Source organism: Melozone crissalis, unplaced genomic scaffold (assembly GCF_028551555.1).
Source record: "Melozone crissalis strain CALT ecotype California unplaced genomic scaffold, PUWL_Pcris_2 ptg000017l_1, whole genome shotgun sequence".
Taxonomy (NCBI): Eukaryota; Metazoa; Chordata; class Aves; order Passeriformes; family Passerellidae; genus Melozone; species Melozone crissalis.
The window spans coordinates 5233794-5252295 of NW_026535795.1; the positions used below are offsets into that span (position 1 = coordinate 5233794).

Consider the following 18502-nt stretch of genomic DNA (forward strand, 5'->3'; position numbering starts at 1 on the left):
AACACACAGAGCACAGGACCTGTAAAAGTTGCCTTGACACCTTATTTCCCAATTCTTCCTTCCCAGAGACTGATCCTTCTTCAGACTGATTTTCTTTCCAATAGCACCACACACACCACAGCATGTCCTGGGTTTTGGGCTGCCTTTTTCTGTTTTGAAGCTGCCCAAGAACACACATGCTGTGGTGTGTGATCATTGCTCTGCTCTGGGCATGTCTGTCCACCCTGCCAACCCACACACCGACGTGCTCACCCTGCAGAGCCTCAGCGGGTGAATCTGCCATGAAAACCAGAGTCAATACATTTCCTGTGTATCAACTGGTTTGATTTAAAACACCCTTCTGAAACAGCTCAGCCAAAGGCAGTAAATATTGTTTATTGCTCAGCCAAACCAACACTTTATTTTGCAATAAGTTGAGTGTAGGAGTGCCTGTAAGTAATGATCCAGTCAATATTGCCACCAACAACGCTGATCAATGTCTCTTTTTCTACCACCCCTTTCTCCCTCACTTCCTCGCTTTTCAGGCACAGCATGCCCCAAAAAACCCCTGTACACTCCAGGATTTTACCTTCCCAACTCATCTTAGACACTCCTGACTTTTAGGGGAGAGCCTGTCTATAGTGAGCCCACTGGGAAGGGATTTTAAAGGCTTCCATCAGTCCAGCATCCCCTGCCTCACAAACCTGCTCCAACAGGGGTTTGTGGCTGGCTGCTCCATGGGGAAAAGGTTGATGCTGTCTCTTAGCACCAACCTCTTGCAGAGCTTTCCCTTTGCTGCTTCCCATGCAGAAAAATCCTGGCCAATTTCATCAGGCAGGAATAAGAGTAACATGAAAAATTCCTTGGGACTGGAATCACCTGGAAAAAGAAAAGATGAAAAATACTTGACTCTCCATTAAAGGGGAGCGAGGCTTCACATCTAAGCCACAGTGGGACCCTCGGCTTGAAGTCCAGGCAGTTTAAATAGATGAGGTCTTTGGGTGACATTTTCCTGCAAGATTTTAAGTAAATGCCTTGCAGTAACATTTGAGATCAGGCGTTTTTTTTAGTTTCCATGATTCTTTTCCTTTTTTAAGCCTCAGACACACACACACAAAATATATTAAAACGAGCCCAGATTAGCTAAAAGGTCGGCTGGTTCCGAAACAAACACCGGGGATTTATGGTGGAGGCTTTGGAGCACCAGAAGGATGCGGTTCATCCCCGCCTCTGCCTTGGCTGGGAGGGGAATGTGGATTAAAACCTTGCTGGGAGCAGGAGTGAAGGTGAGAAGAGATGTTTTTGTCATTCGTTTTGTAGAAAGGGAATTCACAATTCCCCCAGGGCATGAGCTGGCAGCAGGGAGAGAGAAGAGGTGCTGCACAGGAAAGGGGTGGGAAAGGGGGGGATATTTTGTGTGCATTCCAGGGCTGGCCTCAGGCTGGACCAGCCCAGCTCTGTAAAAGCCAGGTGAGGACAGAAGGGAGAACCTGCCCGGGGAAAAAACTTTGTGGAAAGGTGGAAAAGTCGATCCCTGCCTGGGGAATGCAAGGCTGCATCCCAGGAGACAAGCTCTGCGCTCAGCACCCTGCCTGTGAGGAACAGAGCTGTCTGAGCATCCTTCTCGTGTGGCTGAGGCAGGTTTGACAAGAAATTATTAGAATTTCCTAAATTAATTAGCTCATAGAAATGCACTGCTGAGGCCTTTCCTGATGGGAGCACTCAGCCCATTTTTGGGGTGGTCCCCACCAACTTTCCCGTGCATTTTTAGGAAAGGAGAGATTTCACCAGTACAAACTGCACCAGCCGTTGAAGTGTTGATTGTAGATCAACATCCACATTATTTCCAGGTACCTGCTCTTTCAGTTTGCAATTAGAATTATTTTAAAATTATATGTCTTGATATTCAGTGCTTGGCATGGAGGGAAAGTGGAGGAGGCAGCACATGGAGCACTCAGGGGCAATTCTCTCCTTGTAGCTGCGCCTGAGCATCTCCTGTGTGCACAAAGATGAGGCAGCAAAACCCAAACCAGAGCATTTCTGCAGACAGCTATTGATATAAACGTGCACATCCACACTGCAAAATTAGACCAGCAGATGGGTATCTTGTTTGTGGGAATAGCAACAGCTTTTCACAAGGCCAAAATGAAGTTACAGCACCAGAAGGGACAATAACTCTTCCTTACAGATGAAGATCCCAAAGGAACTCACTCACTGCACCTGTGGGAGAGCTGCTTTAGTCCATAACTGTGGGTTTGTGCTTAAATCTTGGGACTCTGAGCTCCCCCAGCCTGGGGGCTGAGGGCTGGGGACAGTGGGCAGCCCGGTTTGCATCCCAGCTGCAGGTCTCCTTCAGTACACCCCTTGTTCCTCACCTCATGTTCCACTCTCCTTTTCCAGCATAAATACTCCTGATCCACCCCAAGACCTTGTCCAAGGCTCAGGAGCAACTGGGGAGACCAGCTGGGAGCAGCAGCTCTGACAAACTCCTCTCAACTAATAGAAATTTCCTAATAGAAGAGCTTGAATGGAAGGAACATTGGTGTTAAGAGATTATTAGTCATTCTCTAAACTAGAGTGGGATGAGTGCCGGAAAATATTTCTCTCCAAATTGATATGAATAATGACTAAATAAATCTGATTAATAAATCTGTTAATCTTATTCCTCTTACTGGATGGATGTAAGAGGAGCAGAACTGGGGGGAATATTGACTCTTGGTGGATGGTTGGGGAAAGTTTGCAGTTGTATTCATGAAATTATTTGATTGACTGAAGAATTAGATATCTTTCAGCTAGGTAAGAGCCTGGGTGAACGCAGAGCCCAGTGGATGTTGGAAACAAGGTACTCAGCATCTGCTAATGAGCAGGAACAATTATGGCTGTCTTTGGATAAACCAGTGACGCCCTGAGTGGGATTTTCCTCCAACTCCTCTCTTCATTTTTAAAGATTTTTTTCTCTCAAAGGCGACTGAGTGGACAAACAGCTCACCAGAGATTTACAGGGTGGCTGAAAGGGTAACCCCATCACAGACCATCCATCCTTGGGGAACCTTTCCCTGTGGAGGGTCCATTTGTCACCTTCAGCATTGCCACAACACCCCCACATCCCCTGTCCCAGCAACAGGGAAGCTCATAGAGGAACCCACATCCCCAAATATGAAGATATTAAGGGAAAAGCCACTGATAGGGACCAAAGCAAAGCATCTGAGGGTGCCCTAGCAGGTCAGGACACAGGTAGGTATTTGTAAATGGGTTTCCCCTTCATTTACAAGCATTTATCCCAGCAGCAGCAGGAGCTGAGTGGGTCTTTGGGAATCAGCAGCACCTGCAGATGTACAAGAGTGCCAGAGCAGCCCTGATCCCCCTGCTCACCCTGTGGGGATGCAGAGGGGGCTCACCCCACCAGCAGCCCCTTAGAGCCCTCAGCTTCAGCCGTGCCTGCCTTAGGCAGGGATGTGGGGCAGTCTCGGTGGGGAGCGGCTGTGCAGCCAGCGGGACCTTCTCCCTGCCTCTCCCCCTGCACGGGCCGGGCTTTGGGACCGGGCTGGGGCTGCAAAACCCTCTCGGCAGCCGGGCCGGGGCACGGCGGGGAGCGGCGGGCAGTGTGTGTGTGTGTGCGTGTGTGTGTGTGTCCCTGTGTGTGTGTGTGTGCGTGTGTGTGTGTGCGTGTGTGTGTGTGTGTGTGTGTGTGCGTGTGTGTGTGTGTGTGTTGTGTGTGCGTGTGTGTGTCCCAGTGTGTGTGTGTGTGCGTGTGTGTGTGTCCCAGTGTGTGTGTGTGTGTGTGTGTGTGTCCCAGTGTGTGTGTGTGTGTGCGTGTGTGTGTGTGTCCCTGTGTGTGTGTGTGTGCGTGTGTGTGTGTGTGCGTGCGTGTGTGTGTGTGTGTGTGTGTCCCAGTGTGTGTGTGTGTGTGTGCGTGTGTGTGTGTCCCAGTGTGTGTGTGTGTGTGTGTGTGTGTGTCCCAGTGTGTGTGTCCCAGTGTGTGTGTGTGTGTCCCAGTGTGTGTGTGTGTGTGTGTGTGTGTGTGTCCGTCCCGGTGTGAGTGCACCTGTACCGGGGTGTGTGCCTGTGCTGTGTGTACCGGGGTGAGTGTGTGCGTGTCCTGGTGCGTGTGTCGGTGTCCCAGGATGTGCCCGAGTCCCAGTGAGTGTGTGTCCGTGTCCCGGTGTGTGTCCGTGTCCCGGTGTGTGTGTCAGTATCCCAGTGTGTGTCCCGGTGTGTGTGTGTCGGTGTCCCGATGTGTGTGTCGGTGTGTCTGTCCCGGTGTCTGTATCGGTGTGTCTGTCCCGGCGCGGCGCGGAGGCTCCGCGCAGCACACACACACACACGCACACACACACACTCACACACACAGACACAGACACACACACACACACCGTGTGCGGGGGAGCCGCAGGAAGGGAAGGAGGAGGGATCGGGATCCGGGGCCGCTGGCACCGGCACCGAGCGGGGGGCGCGTCTCGCCCTCGCACACGCGCGGCAGCCCCGGGACCGCCGGCTCCTCCCGCCGCATTAAAACCGGCCAAGTTCGGCGCCGGGGGCAGCGGCGGCTCCGGGCGGCGCTGCCGGGGATGCACCCGAACGCCACGGCGCCGGCCGTGCCCGCGGGGCCGCTGCAGCCGCAGCCCAGCTATGCCAACGCCAGCAACCGCTCCGACCTGCTCCCCAAAGTGCCCGACGAGGAGGACCTGGACGTCAACACCGACATCTACTCCAAAGTGATGGTGACCGTCATCTACCTGGCTCTGTTCTTGGTGGGCACCGTGGGCAACTCCATCACGGCGTACACGCTGGTGAGGAAGAAGTCGCTGCAGAACCTGCAGAGCACCGTGCATTACCACCTGGCCAGCCTCGCCTTCTCCGACCTCCTCATCTTCCTCCTCTGCATGCCCATCGAGCTCTACAACTTCATCTGGGTCCATCACCCCTGGGCTTTCGGGGGCGCCGTTTGCAAGGGCTACTACTTCCTCCGGGACGCCTGCACCTATGCCACGGCGCTCAACATCGCCAGCCTCAGCGTGGAGCGCTACATGGCCATCTGCCACCCCTTCAAAGCCAAGAGCATCATGTCCCGCAGCCGCACCAAGAAGTTCATCAGCTGCATCTGGATCGCCTCCTTCCTGCTCGCCATCCCCATGATCTTCACCATGGGGCAGATCTACGGCAAGGACCGCGATCCCGACTCCCTCATCTGCACGGCCATCGTGGACACCTCCACGCTCAAGACGGTCATCCAGGTGAGGAGCCTCCTCCCGCGGCTGCCCCAACTTTGCGGAGCCGGGCGGGGCAGCGGGGAAGGCTGGAGCGGGGTCCGGCTCGGGATGGGATGTGCCGGCCGTGGGGTGTCTGGGATGGGATGTCCCGGGCAGCCCTGGCAGGACGCACCGGCCCCGGAGGGGTTTGTGGGGGTCTCGGCTCCGCTCGCTGCTCCCCTCTCCTGCCCCGCTACTCTGAGCAGAGAGACCTTGCACCGGGGAAAATCCTGCTCCGTGCTAAATCCCGGAGTTTCCCATGCCCGGAGCTTTCCGTGTCCCGGTCCGCAGCTCCTGCTGGCCGATCACGGCCAGAAACCCCCGAATTTCCACCCTTTCCCTGCATTTTCTGCATCTCCCCCCCTTCTGCTGGAAAGCGGCCAGCAAGTTCAGGGGAAATAAAACCATCTCTCTCCGTTCTTTATGTTGATCCAGAGCCCTTTCCCTCAGTGTAGTGGCAGCTCCTAATTTCAGAAAGTTTCGGACACAGGGTGTAGCACAGGCTTCTGAAAAGGAGCTGCATGATGGAAGCCAAACTGCTATTTTTGCAGTTTTGGGGAAATCCGTGGCTGGTTTTAGCAGCCCCTCCAGACTTCAGCAGGGCTTTGCTGCTCTCCACACGGTGCTAAATCCAACACGCCCATGCGTGGAAGGGATTTCAGCACCAACACTTGCCGTGCTCCAGTGCTCCGGCGGGCTGAGGCATTTGTTTACTGGAGCATTGAGCTTGAAAAATGTAAGAGACACGCAAGGAGGGACAGAAGAGAGCAAGACACCACTCTCCATAGCCCCTTGGCTGCCAGGCTTGCATGTGATAGCTGCTCAATTTTTTATTTGGAACATGAATTTCAGGTGGGGTTAATCAGCGGGCAGCTGGAATTTAAAGCTGCATGGGCACTGAAGTCGCTGGGATGTTCCCACACTTGAAGGGAGGGAACTTAAATGGAAATGAATCAGAACCATTCCTTGCCACTAAAAGTAGGTGAGGATATGTGCATTTAGATTTAAGACCAGAGTCGGTAAATGTTTAGACATAACTCTCCCAGTTTCCCCTCTGTACTGTTCAAGTAAACCAAAATCAAGCCCTGATAGAAGCCCTGGATTTTTTCTGCATTTTATCATGATCCCTAACTTTCATCTGAGGTGGTGAGGGCTGCATTTCTCCTGTAGATGCCTGGAAGGTTTTGTCAGTGGCAGCCCAGTGTACTTAACCCAAATTCTCTGCTCTCTGAGGAGACTGAGCCATCTGATTTGAGAACAATGGGACTGAAATGCATTATTTCCACTCATCTTCCTTCTAGGATTAAACTGATGCTCGTTGTTACCATGGTAGGGCTAAAACCAGAGGATTATTTCCTTGCCATATCTTTGGAGATTACACTTTAAACAATTCTCAGTGCACCTTACACTTGCAATTATTCAGGTTATACCTTATCCCATCAGCCAGTCTGGAGTAGGAAGACATGAATATATTATGTGTATGTGAAGTTCACCTGTGAGCTTTTCTGCATATATATATATATTTAATTAACTAGTGGATTCATTTAAAAGTTAAAAGAAAGAGGCAGCTGTTGGGGGAGAAGGAAGAACCAAACCCCAAACTGTGCCAATCTGTTCCTTCCCGGGGGATCGGGCTGCAGAAGTGGCTTTGCCAAGCCAGGAAGGTTTTTCCATGGTTTCACTCCGTTCCTCTGAGCACAGGGAAGCATCACACAACGTGAGGCAGGGCCCTGGGCCGGGGAGGGCTCTGGAGTGAATAAGCAAAGCAGCTGCAAGTCAGGTTTGAAGTGCGTTAATGGAAACCGTGGCACAGCGTGTGAGCCGGCCCGAGCTGCGCCGAGGTTTAAAAAAAGACAAATGATGGAAGAGCCAGGAGAGAAAGGGCAGTGCTGATGTGCAGTGTGACGTGCAGAGGTCTTGCTGGGTGGCAATCTGGAGCCCTGGTCCTTCGTGGTGGGTTCAAGCTGCTTCAGAGCATCTCTGCATCTCTTTGAATTCATTTTCTGTCTTTAAATTAAGGAGAGCAGTGATGCACTTGCTCGAGCTGGCAAATCACTTGTAATAAATCACTCAACACATTTCACTTCTATTCCTGTTTGGCAAACTGTCTAAAGCAAACTGGCATTTCTTTTTTGGAAGCCATTAGCTCTCCAAGTGGTTTTATTTGTTGGCTGATTGAAAGAAGTTCAAGTTCTGTCCCAGAACAGGGCATTGTAACCATTTGTGCCCTCAGAGACCAGTGTGAGCTATGGTTTTGCTGGGGTCATTACAGGAGAAGGATCCTCTCTGAACTGGAACAAGCTTCCTGGAAAAGGTATTTCACAGAATCACAGAATATTCTGAATTTTAAGGGCCTATTTGACTATAGTAATTTAACATCTCTGATTTTGAAAAAAGTTCCTCTGTGTTGGCTTTGAGCATTCAGATTTTAGTGGACATTCCTGAGTGGACTTAGACTGAATGTGAACAATCAGGATTCCTTGTAAGAAAAATGTTAAAAAAGTAATTATTCAAACAACATTCAGGAAGTTTGGTTCTTGCACGTATTAACCTGCACCACTTAAGCTCCACAACAGCTCTAAGAGGTAATGAGTGATATTCTTCCAGCAATTACAGATTGTTCAGGGCAGCACATAATCAGGAAGAGCAGCAGGTGAGACATTCTGCAGGGTGACACTGTGTGTCCCCACCATCCCTACACCAGGCACATCTCACCTCTTGCCATTGAGGCACAAAGCCCTGTGTGGCCTCTAAAATAGAATTCTTAGAACAATTTCCCAGCTTTGCTCATCGCTGTCCTTGCAGCTGCTTTAATCAGCCTGTGGATCTGGTTTATTACACATTCTCCACTGCCAAGTTTTCATGTTGCTTCTGCCAGTCAGGGATGTCTGCTTTGGATTTTGGCATCCACATGGGATCTGGTACCAGGAGTGAGTCCATTATAGCCACATTATTTAGGTCTAGTAAACTCTTTAGCTGGCAGACATCCCCTGAAAAGCACTGCTGCCAGTTTTAGGTTCTTTTTCCACATAGATTAAACACCTCTTAAAGCCATACGAGTAAATTCATGTTTTCATGGCGCTTCAGCTGGAGGAGGTTTTAAAGCTCCCTGTTGTGGCAGCAATAGAAATGAGAGTTCTGGGGCAGGATGAGAGCTTTGCCCTGTTCACTTTTGAGTCTGTGCCTGTGGGGCTGGCTCTGGAACCAAATTCCTCAAACCAGGATCCCACTGAGTGTCCTGCTCTACCATGTGTGCCATTAGCATTGCCCAGCCTCAGCCCTGATTTTCAAAAAGCTCTGAATTTTACTGGCCAGATGCAGTGCAAATTGATTTTCCTGCTTATTGCTTTCTTACCTTCATCCCTGCTTTCTGGAGAGGTTCACAGCAGAACCTGGGGAAGAGGGGAAGCTGAAGGAAACATCTCCAATCCTGGTGCACTGTCAGTCCCCACACACACACAGAGCTCCTCAAACCAAAATCCCAGGATTTCATCCTCCAATCCTGGTGCACTGTCAGTCCCCACACACACAGAGCTCCTCAAACCAAAATCCCAGGATTTCATCCATCAATCCTGGTGCACTGTCAGTCCCCACACACACAGAGCTCCTCAAACCAAAATCCCAGGATTTCATCCTCCAATCCTGGTGCACTGTCAGTCCCCACACACACAGAGCTCCTCAAACCAAAATTTCCTCAAACCCAGGATTTCATCTGAGCCTGGGCTGGGCACAAGGGGAGCTGGGTGTGGGCAGCTCCTGCACCCCAAAATTCCCAATGGGAAGGTGTTTTCCCACAGCCTGTGCTTGGATGGCTCTGCTGCAAAATGTCCCCCAAGCCACAGCAAGTGCCGGGAGAGTGTCTGACACATGCTAATGTTTGATTTGCGCAGACAGCTGGTGTGATCCCATTTATTAAAACACATGGCAGCAGGCCCTGCTCCTCCAGAAACTGCCACAGCTCCAGCAGCTCCAAGTTGCTCATTTGTGAGGGCAGCACTCAGGGAACTCCTCTGGCCCTCCTCACCCTTTGGCAGGATCTCTGTTCCATGTGGATCAGCCCAGCCTGCGTGGCTGCAGCTCACCCATCCCTCCAGAGCCCTTGTTTGTTATGTTTTATGAAGCCTGATCACAGTTTGGATGATTGATAGAGTAAATAACTCTGCACACTAAACAGCTCTTTGCCCAAGTGGCTCCTCAGCTTTATTTCTGCCTACATTTCTTCATGCAATGCCTTTGAAGGGACCTGCCAAAGAGCCTCAGGTGTGAAGGGGACGGAAACGAAGGACATCCATTGCCATGCTCTCTACACACTCTTTCAAGGTCATCTATTTGATTTCCATTTGTGTGAGAGGCTCACGATGTTATTAATTCCATGTATGATGTTGCAAACGCTCCCTTGCACTTTCCCCTGGTGAGGAGCACCTTGGCAGGGTGGTGGGATGTGCTCACTCCCCTGGGGCTGTGGAAGGCAGGGCCCTGCCCACCATCAGGTCTGTGATGCAGAGTAAATAAACATGACAAGCATTTCTCCATATTATGTGAAAATAGCAAGCCGTAAAACCAAGTGGCTGAATTCTCTCCAGGTTTGCTGGCAAATCCTACCCAGGATTAGTCAATACTCCAGGAATCCTGTGTTTATGCTGGTATTGACTAGAGGAATTGAAGTTGATTTCTCTTCCTTAAGTCACAGCCAAACTCCTACTGTGGTTTTTAATAACAGAGCTGTTCTAAATCACCCACTACACCAGAGAGTCCTGGGTGCCACTCACCCCTCACAAAGGCACCTTTGTGGCAGGACTGTGTCCCATCAGCTCACTGTGCTGCCACACCCTCAGGTAGATAAGAAAATGAAGATTTTGTGTGTAAATGTGCCTGGATCCATCCCCACAGTGGTGGAGAGGGACTCCAGCAGCAATCCCATCTGCTGTGGTGGGAGCATCCCTAAAATGCTGCCTTATTTTCATGGGCTATTCAGGGAACCCAGGGCTTTAACTCAGCATATGCACGACAGCCCAGCCTGCTTAATCCCAGCCCGTTTACACCCTGCTCTGTCTCGCAGCTAGATCTAATTTAAATAAGCTCTTGTGTTCATTGCTTTACATAACCACTTTGCCTGCTGTGTTTTGCCAGTTCTTACATAATTTCTTCTCTTTTTTCCCCCCCAATTGATTTTAATTCTCTTGATTTCTGTTTCCCTCCCCCTTCCCAAGATGTCAGCTGGAGAGATAATAAAAAAATGAGGAAATGTGGCAGATCAATTCAGCTCTTAGGTTTTCCTCTTACCAGCAGCTTGGGAAGGCAGAAGACACAAAGGTAATCTTGTACTTGCTTGTCCCAGAGAGAAAAAGAAATCCGAAAACCTTCATCTGCCTTTAATCTTTCAGATCATTTAAAACAGCTATTTAATTGTCATCTCCCTGCTTCCCCCCTCCTTTCCCTCAAAGACTTTCACTCTTGTCTCTGTGCAGCATCTGCTCCAGACTCACAGATGGCTTTTTTTGCTTCCTGACGTTCAGAAACGCTTCTGTGTCCTGCCCGAGGCAGGCAGGATGTGCAGCACCCCCTCTGTGGGACTCAGGGGTGCCTGGGTGGGCAATTTGGGCATCCATGGTGTCCCCATGGCTCTTTCCCTGCTGTGAAGTTGTCCCTTGTAGAGGGACATGGGGCAGAGGGTGAGCAAAGGGGACTGGAGGGGCTGGGGGACGAGGTGGGGAGTCAGAGCCTTAAAGCAGAGAGCATTAAACGAGCCAAACCCATCAGTCCCAGAGCTGACACCTCTCCTTTCCCTCCCATTAAGCAGATCAATCTGGGTTTTTACATTCCCAGTCTGTCTGGTTGCCCTCCAGGCCAGGTCACTCTCACTGTGAGAATGGAGATGCCTGCAATGCCCAAATGGAGATGTCACTCAGTGCTCCAGTGACATCTCCCCCATGGCTTGCTGTCCATGGACACCATTTCTCCTATCCAATTGCAAAGTCTCTTAGGTGTGGGGTTCAAAATACCCCAAACATATAAGGGCTATGATAAATCAGATGAGTTATTTGGGGAAAAAGTGCTCGGGTTTAGAAAAGGTGGTGATGGTGGAGTACTGACCCTGACTGGGGAGCATGTTTCTGAGCTGACAGTTCATTCACAGTGTTCTTCTGCATTCCCTTGTTTTCTGTGTATGGGAGGAAAATATTAGTGAGACAAGTTTGTATCCCATTATCCAAGTGCCTTGCCTGTGAAGGTCCATCCTCCTCCTCCCTGCTTGGAGTACCAGAAACTCATCATCCCCCTGCTCCTGCCAGGACAGGGATGCTGTGGCACAGGGCTGGGCTGTGAGATTCCCATCCTCAGCCTTTGGAGAGGATGCATCTGCTGGGCTGCAGGAGCTGCTCACCTGCAGGTGGTTTCAGCATGTGAGACTTGCTCCTCATCTCCTGTCGTTTTCCACTTCAGTAATTCTCAGTGCACAGTGCCCTGCTGGGCTCCGTGGGGGCTTTTCCTCTCCCAGGGAGAGAAAGACACAATGGACAAGGTCTTTGTAGCTGAAACTTTTCCTTTGAGGAAAAGTTCAGTGAGGCTTCTCTGAAGCTTTTGTGTTTGCATGGGCTGGGGGCAATTGTCAGCTGAAGGCAGGAATCAAAGAGATGAGATTCTCCTTGTAGAAATGATTAAAAAAAAAAAGAAAAAGGAAAAAAGTAAACTTTTATAAGGCCTAATATTTGAAAGCGGAGAAAAAGCATCTATTTTATGCAAAATGCTGATGAAAAGCTTTAGGTCTGGACTGAAGAGGCCTGGACAGAGCAGGCAGCATGTTCAGAATCACTAAATCAGGAGGCACAGGAGGGGCAGCTGTGCCATGGCTGTGCCTGGGCTGGGTGGCACTGCCTGCCCACGGCTGTGCTGTCACTGCCCATGGCTGTGTGTCACCTGCAGGGGAGCAGCCCTTGCTGCCCAGGATCATCCATGGCTGTCCCTGTGGCCTTCTCCTCCTGGGCAGGTCCTGCTGCTGCTGTCCCCTCCTGCCAGGCTCAGCCTGAGGTGCTCCTGCTCTGCTCTGCTCTCAGGGCTTTGGGAGGTGTCAGGCAGCCAGGGGAGGAGCAGTCTCACCCTTTAACCATCCCATTTTCTTCCTCCTTTAACCTTGAAAGAAGGGGTTCATCACCTTAGCAGCTCCACCCAGACCTGCTGCAGATGTGCCACGAGCACTGGGATGCAGGATGACATCTGGCTCAGCAGACCCCTACTTCTGATCAGGACTCCAAGGAGCTAATTAATACAGTCATTGCAATGCCACATCCTATTAATTGTAACTGAATCAAGAACAAAGGGTGTCTGCACTGCTGAACTGAGCAAATGTGGTCTTAATATGTGGCAGGACTTTCGTACCACCTTGTTCCCTTGGAGAATGTGTTTAATAAGTCCGTAACTATTTGAGTATGTTCAATAAGAAATTAACCCACTTTCCTCTCCTATTCAATGATTTTTTTCAAAACCATCTTATAAAAATGCGGCTCACACAGCTGCTGGGAAAGTTTAACTCATTACTGGCATCACTATTGATTCCTCCTGCAAAGACCTTACATTGTATCCCCACGGGGGTAATTTATACAGTTTAATATTCTCATTTAATTCCAAAAAAGAAACTCAATCCTTTGAGTTTCCCATGTTTCATTTTTTATTGCTGTCAGTCATGGGCTTGTGACACTGTCAGACTTGTTCTTTAAATCCAAGTGTGTCAGGTTTGATAAAGCACTGCAGGCAGAAGAAGGATAGGTTTAGACTAATAAAGAGATTATTTGACCTCAAGGTACAATGATGGGGAGCTGTGTATGCCCCAAACACTTAATAGACTGCACTTACTAAGCCAAGGAGCAAACCCTGCCTCAGGCTTGTCTCCCTGACAGCTCACAGGTGTTTCCTGGCTAATGCAGGACAGAAAATCCCTTGAAAGGGAAATAAGAAAGGGCAGGAATTTGATCAGTAAGTGTCTCAGAGTGCAGCAGAGTGCTCCTCTGGGCACATGGCCAGCCTGGCACTCAGAACACAGCCTGGAGATCAAACCATGCCAGGAAAAAAAACCCTGTAATACCTGAGGCTCCACGAGGCTGAGAGGAGCCGCAGCAGAGAAAAACAGAGAGGAAAAGCAGTAATAAAGTAACCAAGAAGTTCACTTCTCCTTTGGGATAAGTCCTTTTTTTTTCTCCCTTGAAAGTCTAATTGAATTTTCTTTGCTGCCATCCCCAGCAGCCCAAGGGGAGGCTCCAGCACTGCCTGCTCAGCCTTTATGGAGAAAATCTATAAAGATTTATGGGGAGTGTGGGCATGGGGAGAGGGAAGCAAAACTGTCCACAATGCTTCCAGCACTCACAGAGCTTGGGCTGACACCCTTAACCTCACAAAACAGGTTAATTTTCCCCCAATAAAGAGTTTCTCAGGGCATCAGTGATGGAATTGCCACCACTTTTCCCTTAAGCAGGTCAGGAGATGAGCAGAGCTGCACTGGCCACTGTCAGCAGCTCCCACACTCGGGGCTGCAGACAACAGGGGGACAGTGTTTGACTCAAATATGGCCTTTCATTTTTTTATGCTGCATATCCACCACTCAGTATCATATTTAATGCAAATAACATTCAAGTGAAATCCCCACTGAGAGGCACATTATGAAGATTAACAGCCTGGCTTTTCCATTACTCTGCTTTATACACTGTGGATTTGTGCCTTGTGCTTTGTAGGCAAGTGCTGGCAATATTTGAACCCAGAAATCCATACCTAAGCCTGCTGTTTTGCAAAAATCAGTGCCCAAGAGCCTGCTTGTGATTCCACAGCCAAAGCAAAGGGCTGGAGACATGAAAACCTCTGGGAAATGCTGACATCCAGGTAGGTGAGAACCTAGAAAGGCTATTTTTGCTGATCACACAATAGGGCACTGGAGAGGGGTTTATTTCTTTTAATCATATAACCCACTTTTTTTTAGACAGGCTCTCAGGAAAATTAACCTCCCCAAGTTTAAGGTGATACTGATCATATTCTCATGCCCTGAGATTATCTGGAGCTGGTTTATTCCTTTGGATCTTTTCTGGGTAATTCATCAGGTGTGATGCCATGGGCCCTGCACCTCATTATGGAATTTTCTAGTAGGGTTTGTGTCTGTTTTGGGTATATTCTTCCCTCTTCTCACCTTTCATGGAGGAGAAATGTGACCGACATCACTCCGTAAACGTGGCCAAAGCTGTTTGCTGCCCTTCCAGAGTGATGCCACTGGTTCCCTGTGCCACCACACGGAGTTTGTTTGAAGGCAGAGCACCAGCAGCTGCAATAGCCGTTTTCTGAGTCAAAGGAGCAGCACAAGCCTTTTAGACCTCGTGTCAGTGCTGAATGCCCTGCTTGGGAGCAGCAAAAAGCTCAGGGAGTTTCCAGATGAGCTCCATTACGGGTGCATTTTCCCTCAGCTCATCACAAGCCAGAGTATGGGGGTGTCACCAGCAGAGTGTCCCAGGGCAGTGCTTCCAGTGAGAACAAAACCTCAATCACCCAGAGAAAAGGGCCTCAATCACCCAAGGGGCCAGGGCAGAGAGGGGACAATAACAGCAAAACAGAGAGACTGTGGCTCCCAGCACCTGTGATGGTGTTCACAGGGGTGTTAGCATGAGGGAAAAGACAAGGATCTGACTCCATGTTTCAGAAGGCTTGATTTATTATTTCATGATATATATTACATTAAAACTATACTAAAAGAATAGAAGAAAAAGTTTCATCAGAAGGTTAGCTAAGAATAGGAAGAATGATAACAAGGGTTTGTGTCTTGGCTCTCTGTCTGAGCCAGCTGACTGTGATTGGCCATTAATTACTAACAACCAACATGAGACCAATCACAGATGCACCTGTTGCATTCCACAGCAGCAGATAACCATTGTTTACATTTGTTCCTGAGGCCTCTCAGCTTCTCAGGAGGAAAAATTCTAAGAAAAGGATTTGTCATGAAAAGATGTCTGCAACACACTGGTGCTTCCCATAACGTCCTGTCTCAACAAGGTTTCACCTTGGTGCAATCCCTGCTCTCCCAATTCCCCCTCTGCAGGGCGGTTCCCACTGCATGAGGAGCAGGCTGGAACCTCAAGGAGATGCTTGGAAGGAAGAGAAATGTTTCAGGTTAAAAACAGGGATGGGGCTCCAGGATAGAGCTGTGCCTGGGGGAGCTGCTCTGCTTTTTTATAAGGAAGAAGAGGCCTCTTGCTCAGTGATATTGATGTTACGGGTCCTGCAGGAAAAGAGGATGAAGATGAAGCAGGGCAGGAGACATTTATTGTTGAGAATGAGATGCCAGCGGCTTTAGTGCTTGGCAATTCTGTCTCTCCCAGCCCTGTCCCTGCCTAGCTGAGCTCCTCTCAGAGGGGCTGAGATGTGATCTGCAGGGAATGCCTTTATCAGAGGGACATGAGGCAGAAAGTCTTTCCCTTCCATGATTGCTTTTACCTTCCCTCTTGCCCCTGTTATCAATGGAGCTGCTGCAAGAAATGCTGTTACAAATATAGTGAACAGCCAGAAATAAATAAACTCTTTTTTACTTTAAAAAGAGTATGTTTGGGAAAGGGAAAATAGCTGGTCATACCCCAGAGGTTTTCTCCTACCATGCAGAGCTCTGCTAAACTTCATCCCTTAAATATTGCCCAGGCAAAAGTTGCTGTTAAGGGCCCTCAGGAGCTGCCCCTCATTGTGAGGTTATATCTCTGTGCTCCTGCATAAACCATGTTCAAATAATGGTTCTGTTTTCTGCTTCAAAGGTTGTTGGTTTTACCCCCATGAAATAATGGAAAAAATTGTTAAACTCATCAACTATTTAGGGGGAAAATGCAATTTACTCAGTTTCAATTAAAAGAAAACACCCAAAGCAATAAAAAACCCATTGGCAGCCTGCAAGAAGTAGAAGCAAAGAGGCAAGGGCAGAAACAGGGCAAGAAATGACAGTTTTATAAACCTCCTGCTGGGTAGGGATAGAAGAGGCCTTTGTGCCTGCAAAACAAAACTGTTTTTTCTGCAAAGCAGCTTTTGACTGGGGCTCTACACTGCAGCTGGAGGTGCACTCAGCAGCCGCACGCCTGCACACAGGCTGACTGACTTCCTCCCCACTGCATTCAGAGCAGATGGCCAATGCTTTCCCTTGGGGCTCCAAATCAGAACTTTGCTCTCAAATTCGAGAAAAAAAAAAAAAAAAAAAAACCAAAAAAAACCCTAAAATACTCCAGGTGATTTTTCAGGAGGACTTAAGGTGATTTGCAAGCCTTCCTTTTCCCCCCCAATTTCACAGGTGCCCTTGGCTGGGGCAGTGTCTGTCAGGGTGCAGTGCCTCATTTTCCATCTGGATTTGCTCTCACACCTTTCCTGAGCCTCGAGGCAGCACAGAGGAGCTTGTTTAAAAGGCCACATGCATTGATCAGGCTGTGGAGATGACCTTGACTTGTGACCTGTGGGTACCATTGAGACAAGGTTGAAGCACAGCTGAAAATCTTCTGGGCATAATTCCATTCCAGCATTGGGCTTCTTTGCCCTTTGGGAGGCTGGTCCACACCTCAGTTCCTCACACTTTGGAGGCACTCTGCTCCCACGCAGTGAGCGATAGGATGAGGTGAAACAGCCTCAGATTGCACCAGGGGAGGGTCACCTTAGATATTAGGAAAAATTCCCATACTGAGTGGCTAAGTATTGATGATTCTATGAAAGCTTTAATAGTTACCAGATTTCCCTCTATTTGTGTGCTACAAATTTCACAAATTTCCATCCCATGGACCCACCCCATGCTCCTCTGCAGAGCCAGCGCCCTCAGCAGCAGTGCTGCTCTCCTGCACACACCCAGCCTGTGGCTGGGGCCTCTCAGGCCAGGGAAACCACTCAGGTGGAGAAAGATTGCTTCTGCCTGGCTGCCTTCCTTACAGACAGACAGCAGTCCCAAACAGGGGCTGGAGCTGAGGTGGGTGAGGCTGCTTTCCTTCCTCAGAGCTGGGAGAATCGCCCAGGAATGGGTTTGGCAATCAAAAACCTCCTCATCAGTGGTAAATCATAGACTCACAGGATGGTTTTAATTGAAAATTACCTAAAGATCATCTCATTCCAACCCCCTGCTATGGACAGGGACAACTTCCACCTGAACACATTGTCCCAAACCCTGTCCACCCTGGCCTTGGGCACTGCTGTGCCCAACATCCCAAGAGAGTGATGGGGACAAAATCCCCCAACCCTTTCTGGGAATGGACTTGATGAAAATTGTTACCAGCAAACATCAAGAAAGAAGCCTTGAAAAATTACTTTCCAGGCTGTGGCAGTGGTTGTTTTGACAGAGTTTTGATGCCTTCATTCAATATTCCGTTGAAGCTTTGCTGGAGATAAGTGATCTCATAGAAAGCAGGGCTTTTGTGTCTGGTCACAAAGAATGATTTGCAAAGACTGCTGAGGGAAGTAGAGTACTTATCCAGGGAGACAAGAATTTCAGCTGAAAATAATCATGGCTTTTTCATTTATAATTCTAGCTGCAACTTTGTCAGAAATCTGCCTCCATCCAACCTGATTGGGCTGGAAATGGAGCAAACCAGTGAAAAAAAAATGTGGACTGGTCACCCCTAAGAAAACAGCTTATTGCAAGACTTACTCACAAAATGCTTGCAGCTTCTCTTTCTGCTCGCAGCGTGGTGTGCAACAAAACCTGGGATGGTTTTAGGAGCACATGGCTGAGGCAGTGATGGAGATGTGGAGCTGCTGCCCTGCCAGCCTCTCACAGCTGTTGGGTGAAGTTTTGTGTTGAAGTTGTTTTAAGGTGAACGAGACAAACTTGCCTGAAGCGCCAGCACCAAGCCCAGCAAAAGTGGACTGATTAAATAAACAGAGATCTCCCTGTTATTAGTGCTGTTTAGATAACTTTGAAATGCTTATTTTTCAAAGTAAATGAATTACATAACTCTTTTCCCTATTTTTGGCTCCAGAAGGAGTCAGTGAATTTTCTGTTTCAGAGCAGAACATTTGTGCTTTTCCCCATGATTCAGGGAACAGTTTTTAGTCTGGAGCTGGTGTGTGGATGATTCACAGTGACACATTTTGTGTTGGCAGCAGGCCCCGCCTCGAAAGCCTCGATGCTCTGGGCTGTGCCTCTCCAAAATTTGGGCTTGAAGCTGCTCTGGGTCTGGGGGAACCAGGCTGAGCCCTGGACCACAAGCTGGTCTGTGACAGCCTTTCTTGTCAGAGCACATCCTTATACTTGTGAAAAGTTTCATGAGATACTTTACTTCCAGTTTTCCCTT

The 18502-nt window shown here is 49.1% G+C and overlaps 1 protein-coding gene across 1 annotated transcript in view; it reads left to right on the forward strand.

The window, feature by feature from the left end:
- Positions 1-4532: 4532 nt before the first annotated feature.
- Positions 4533-18502, forward strand: part of NTSR1 (neurotensin receptor 1) — a 54012-nt gene continuing 40042 nt past the window's right edge. Inside the window, exon 1 of the mRNA XM_054274609.1 lies at positions 4533-5213. Within this exon, the coding sequence (XP_054130584.1) occupies positions 4548-5213 (666 nt within the window). The 5' untranslated portion in view covers positions 4533-4547. The remainder of the gene's footprint in view (positions 5214-18502) is intronic.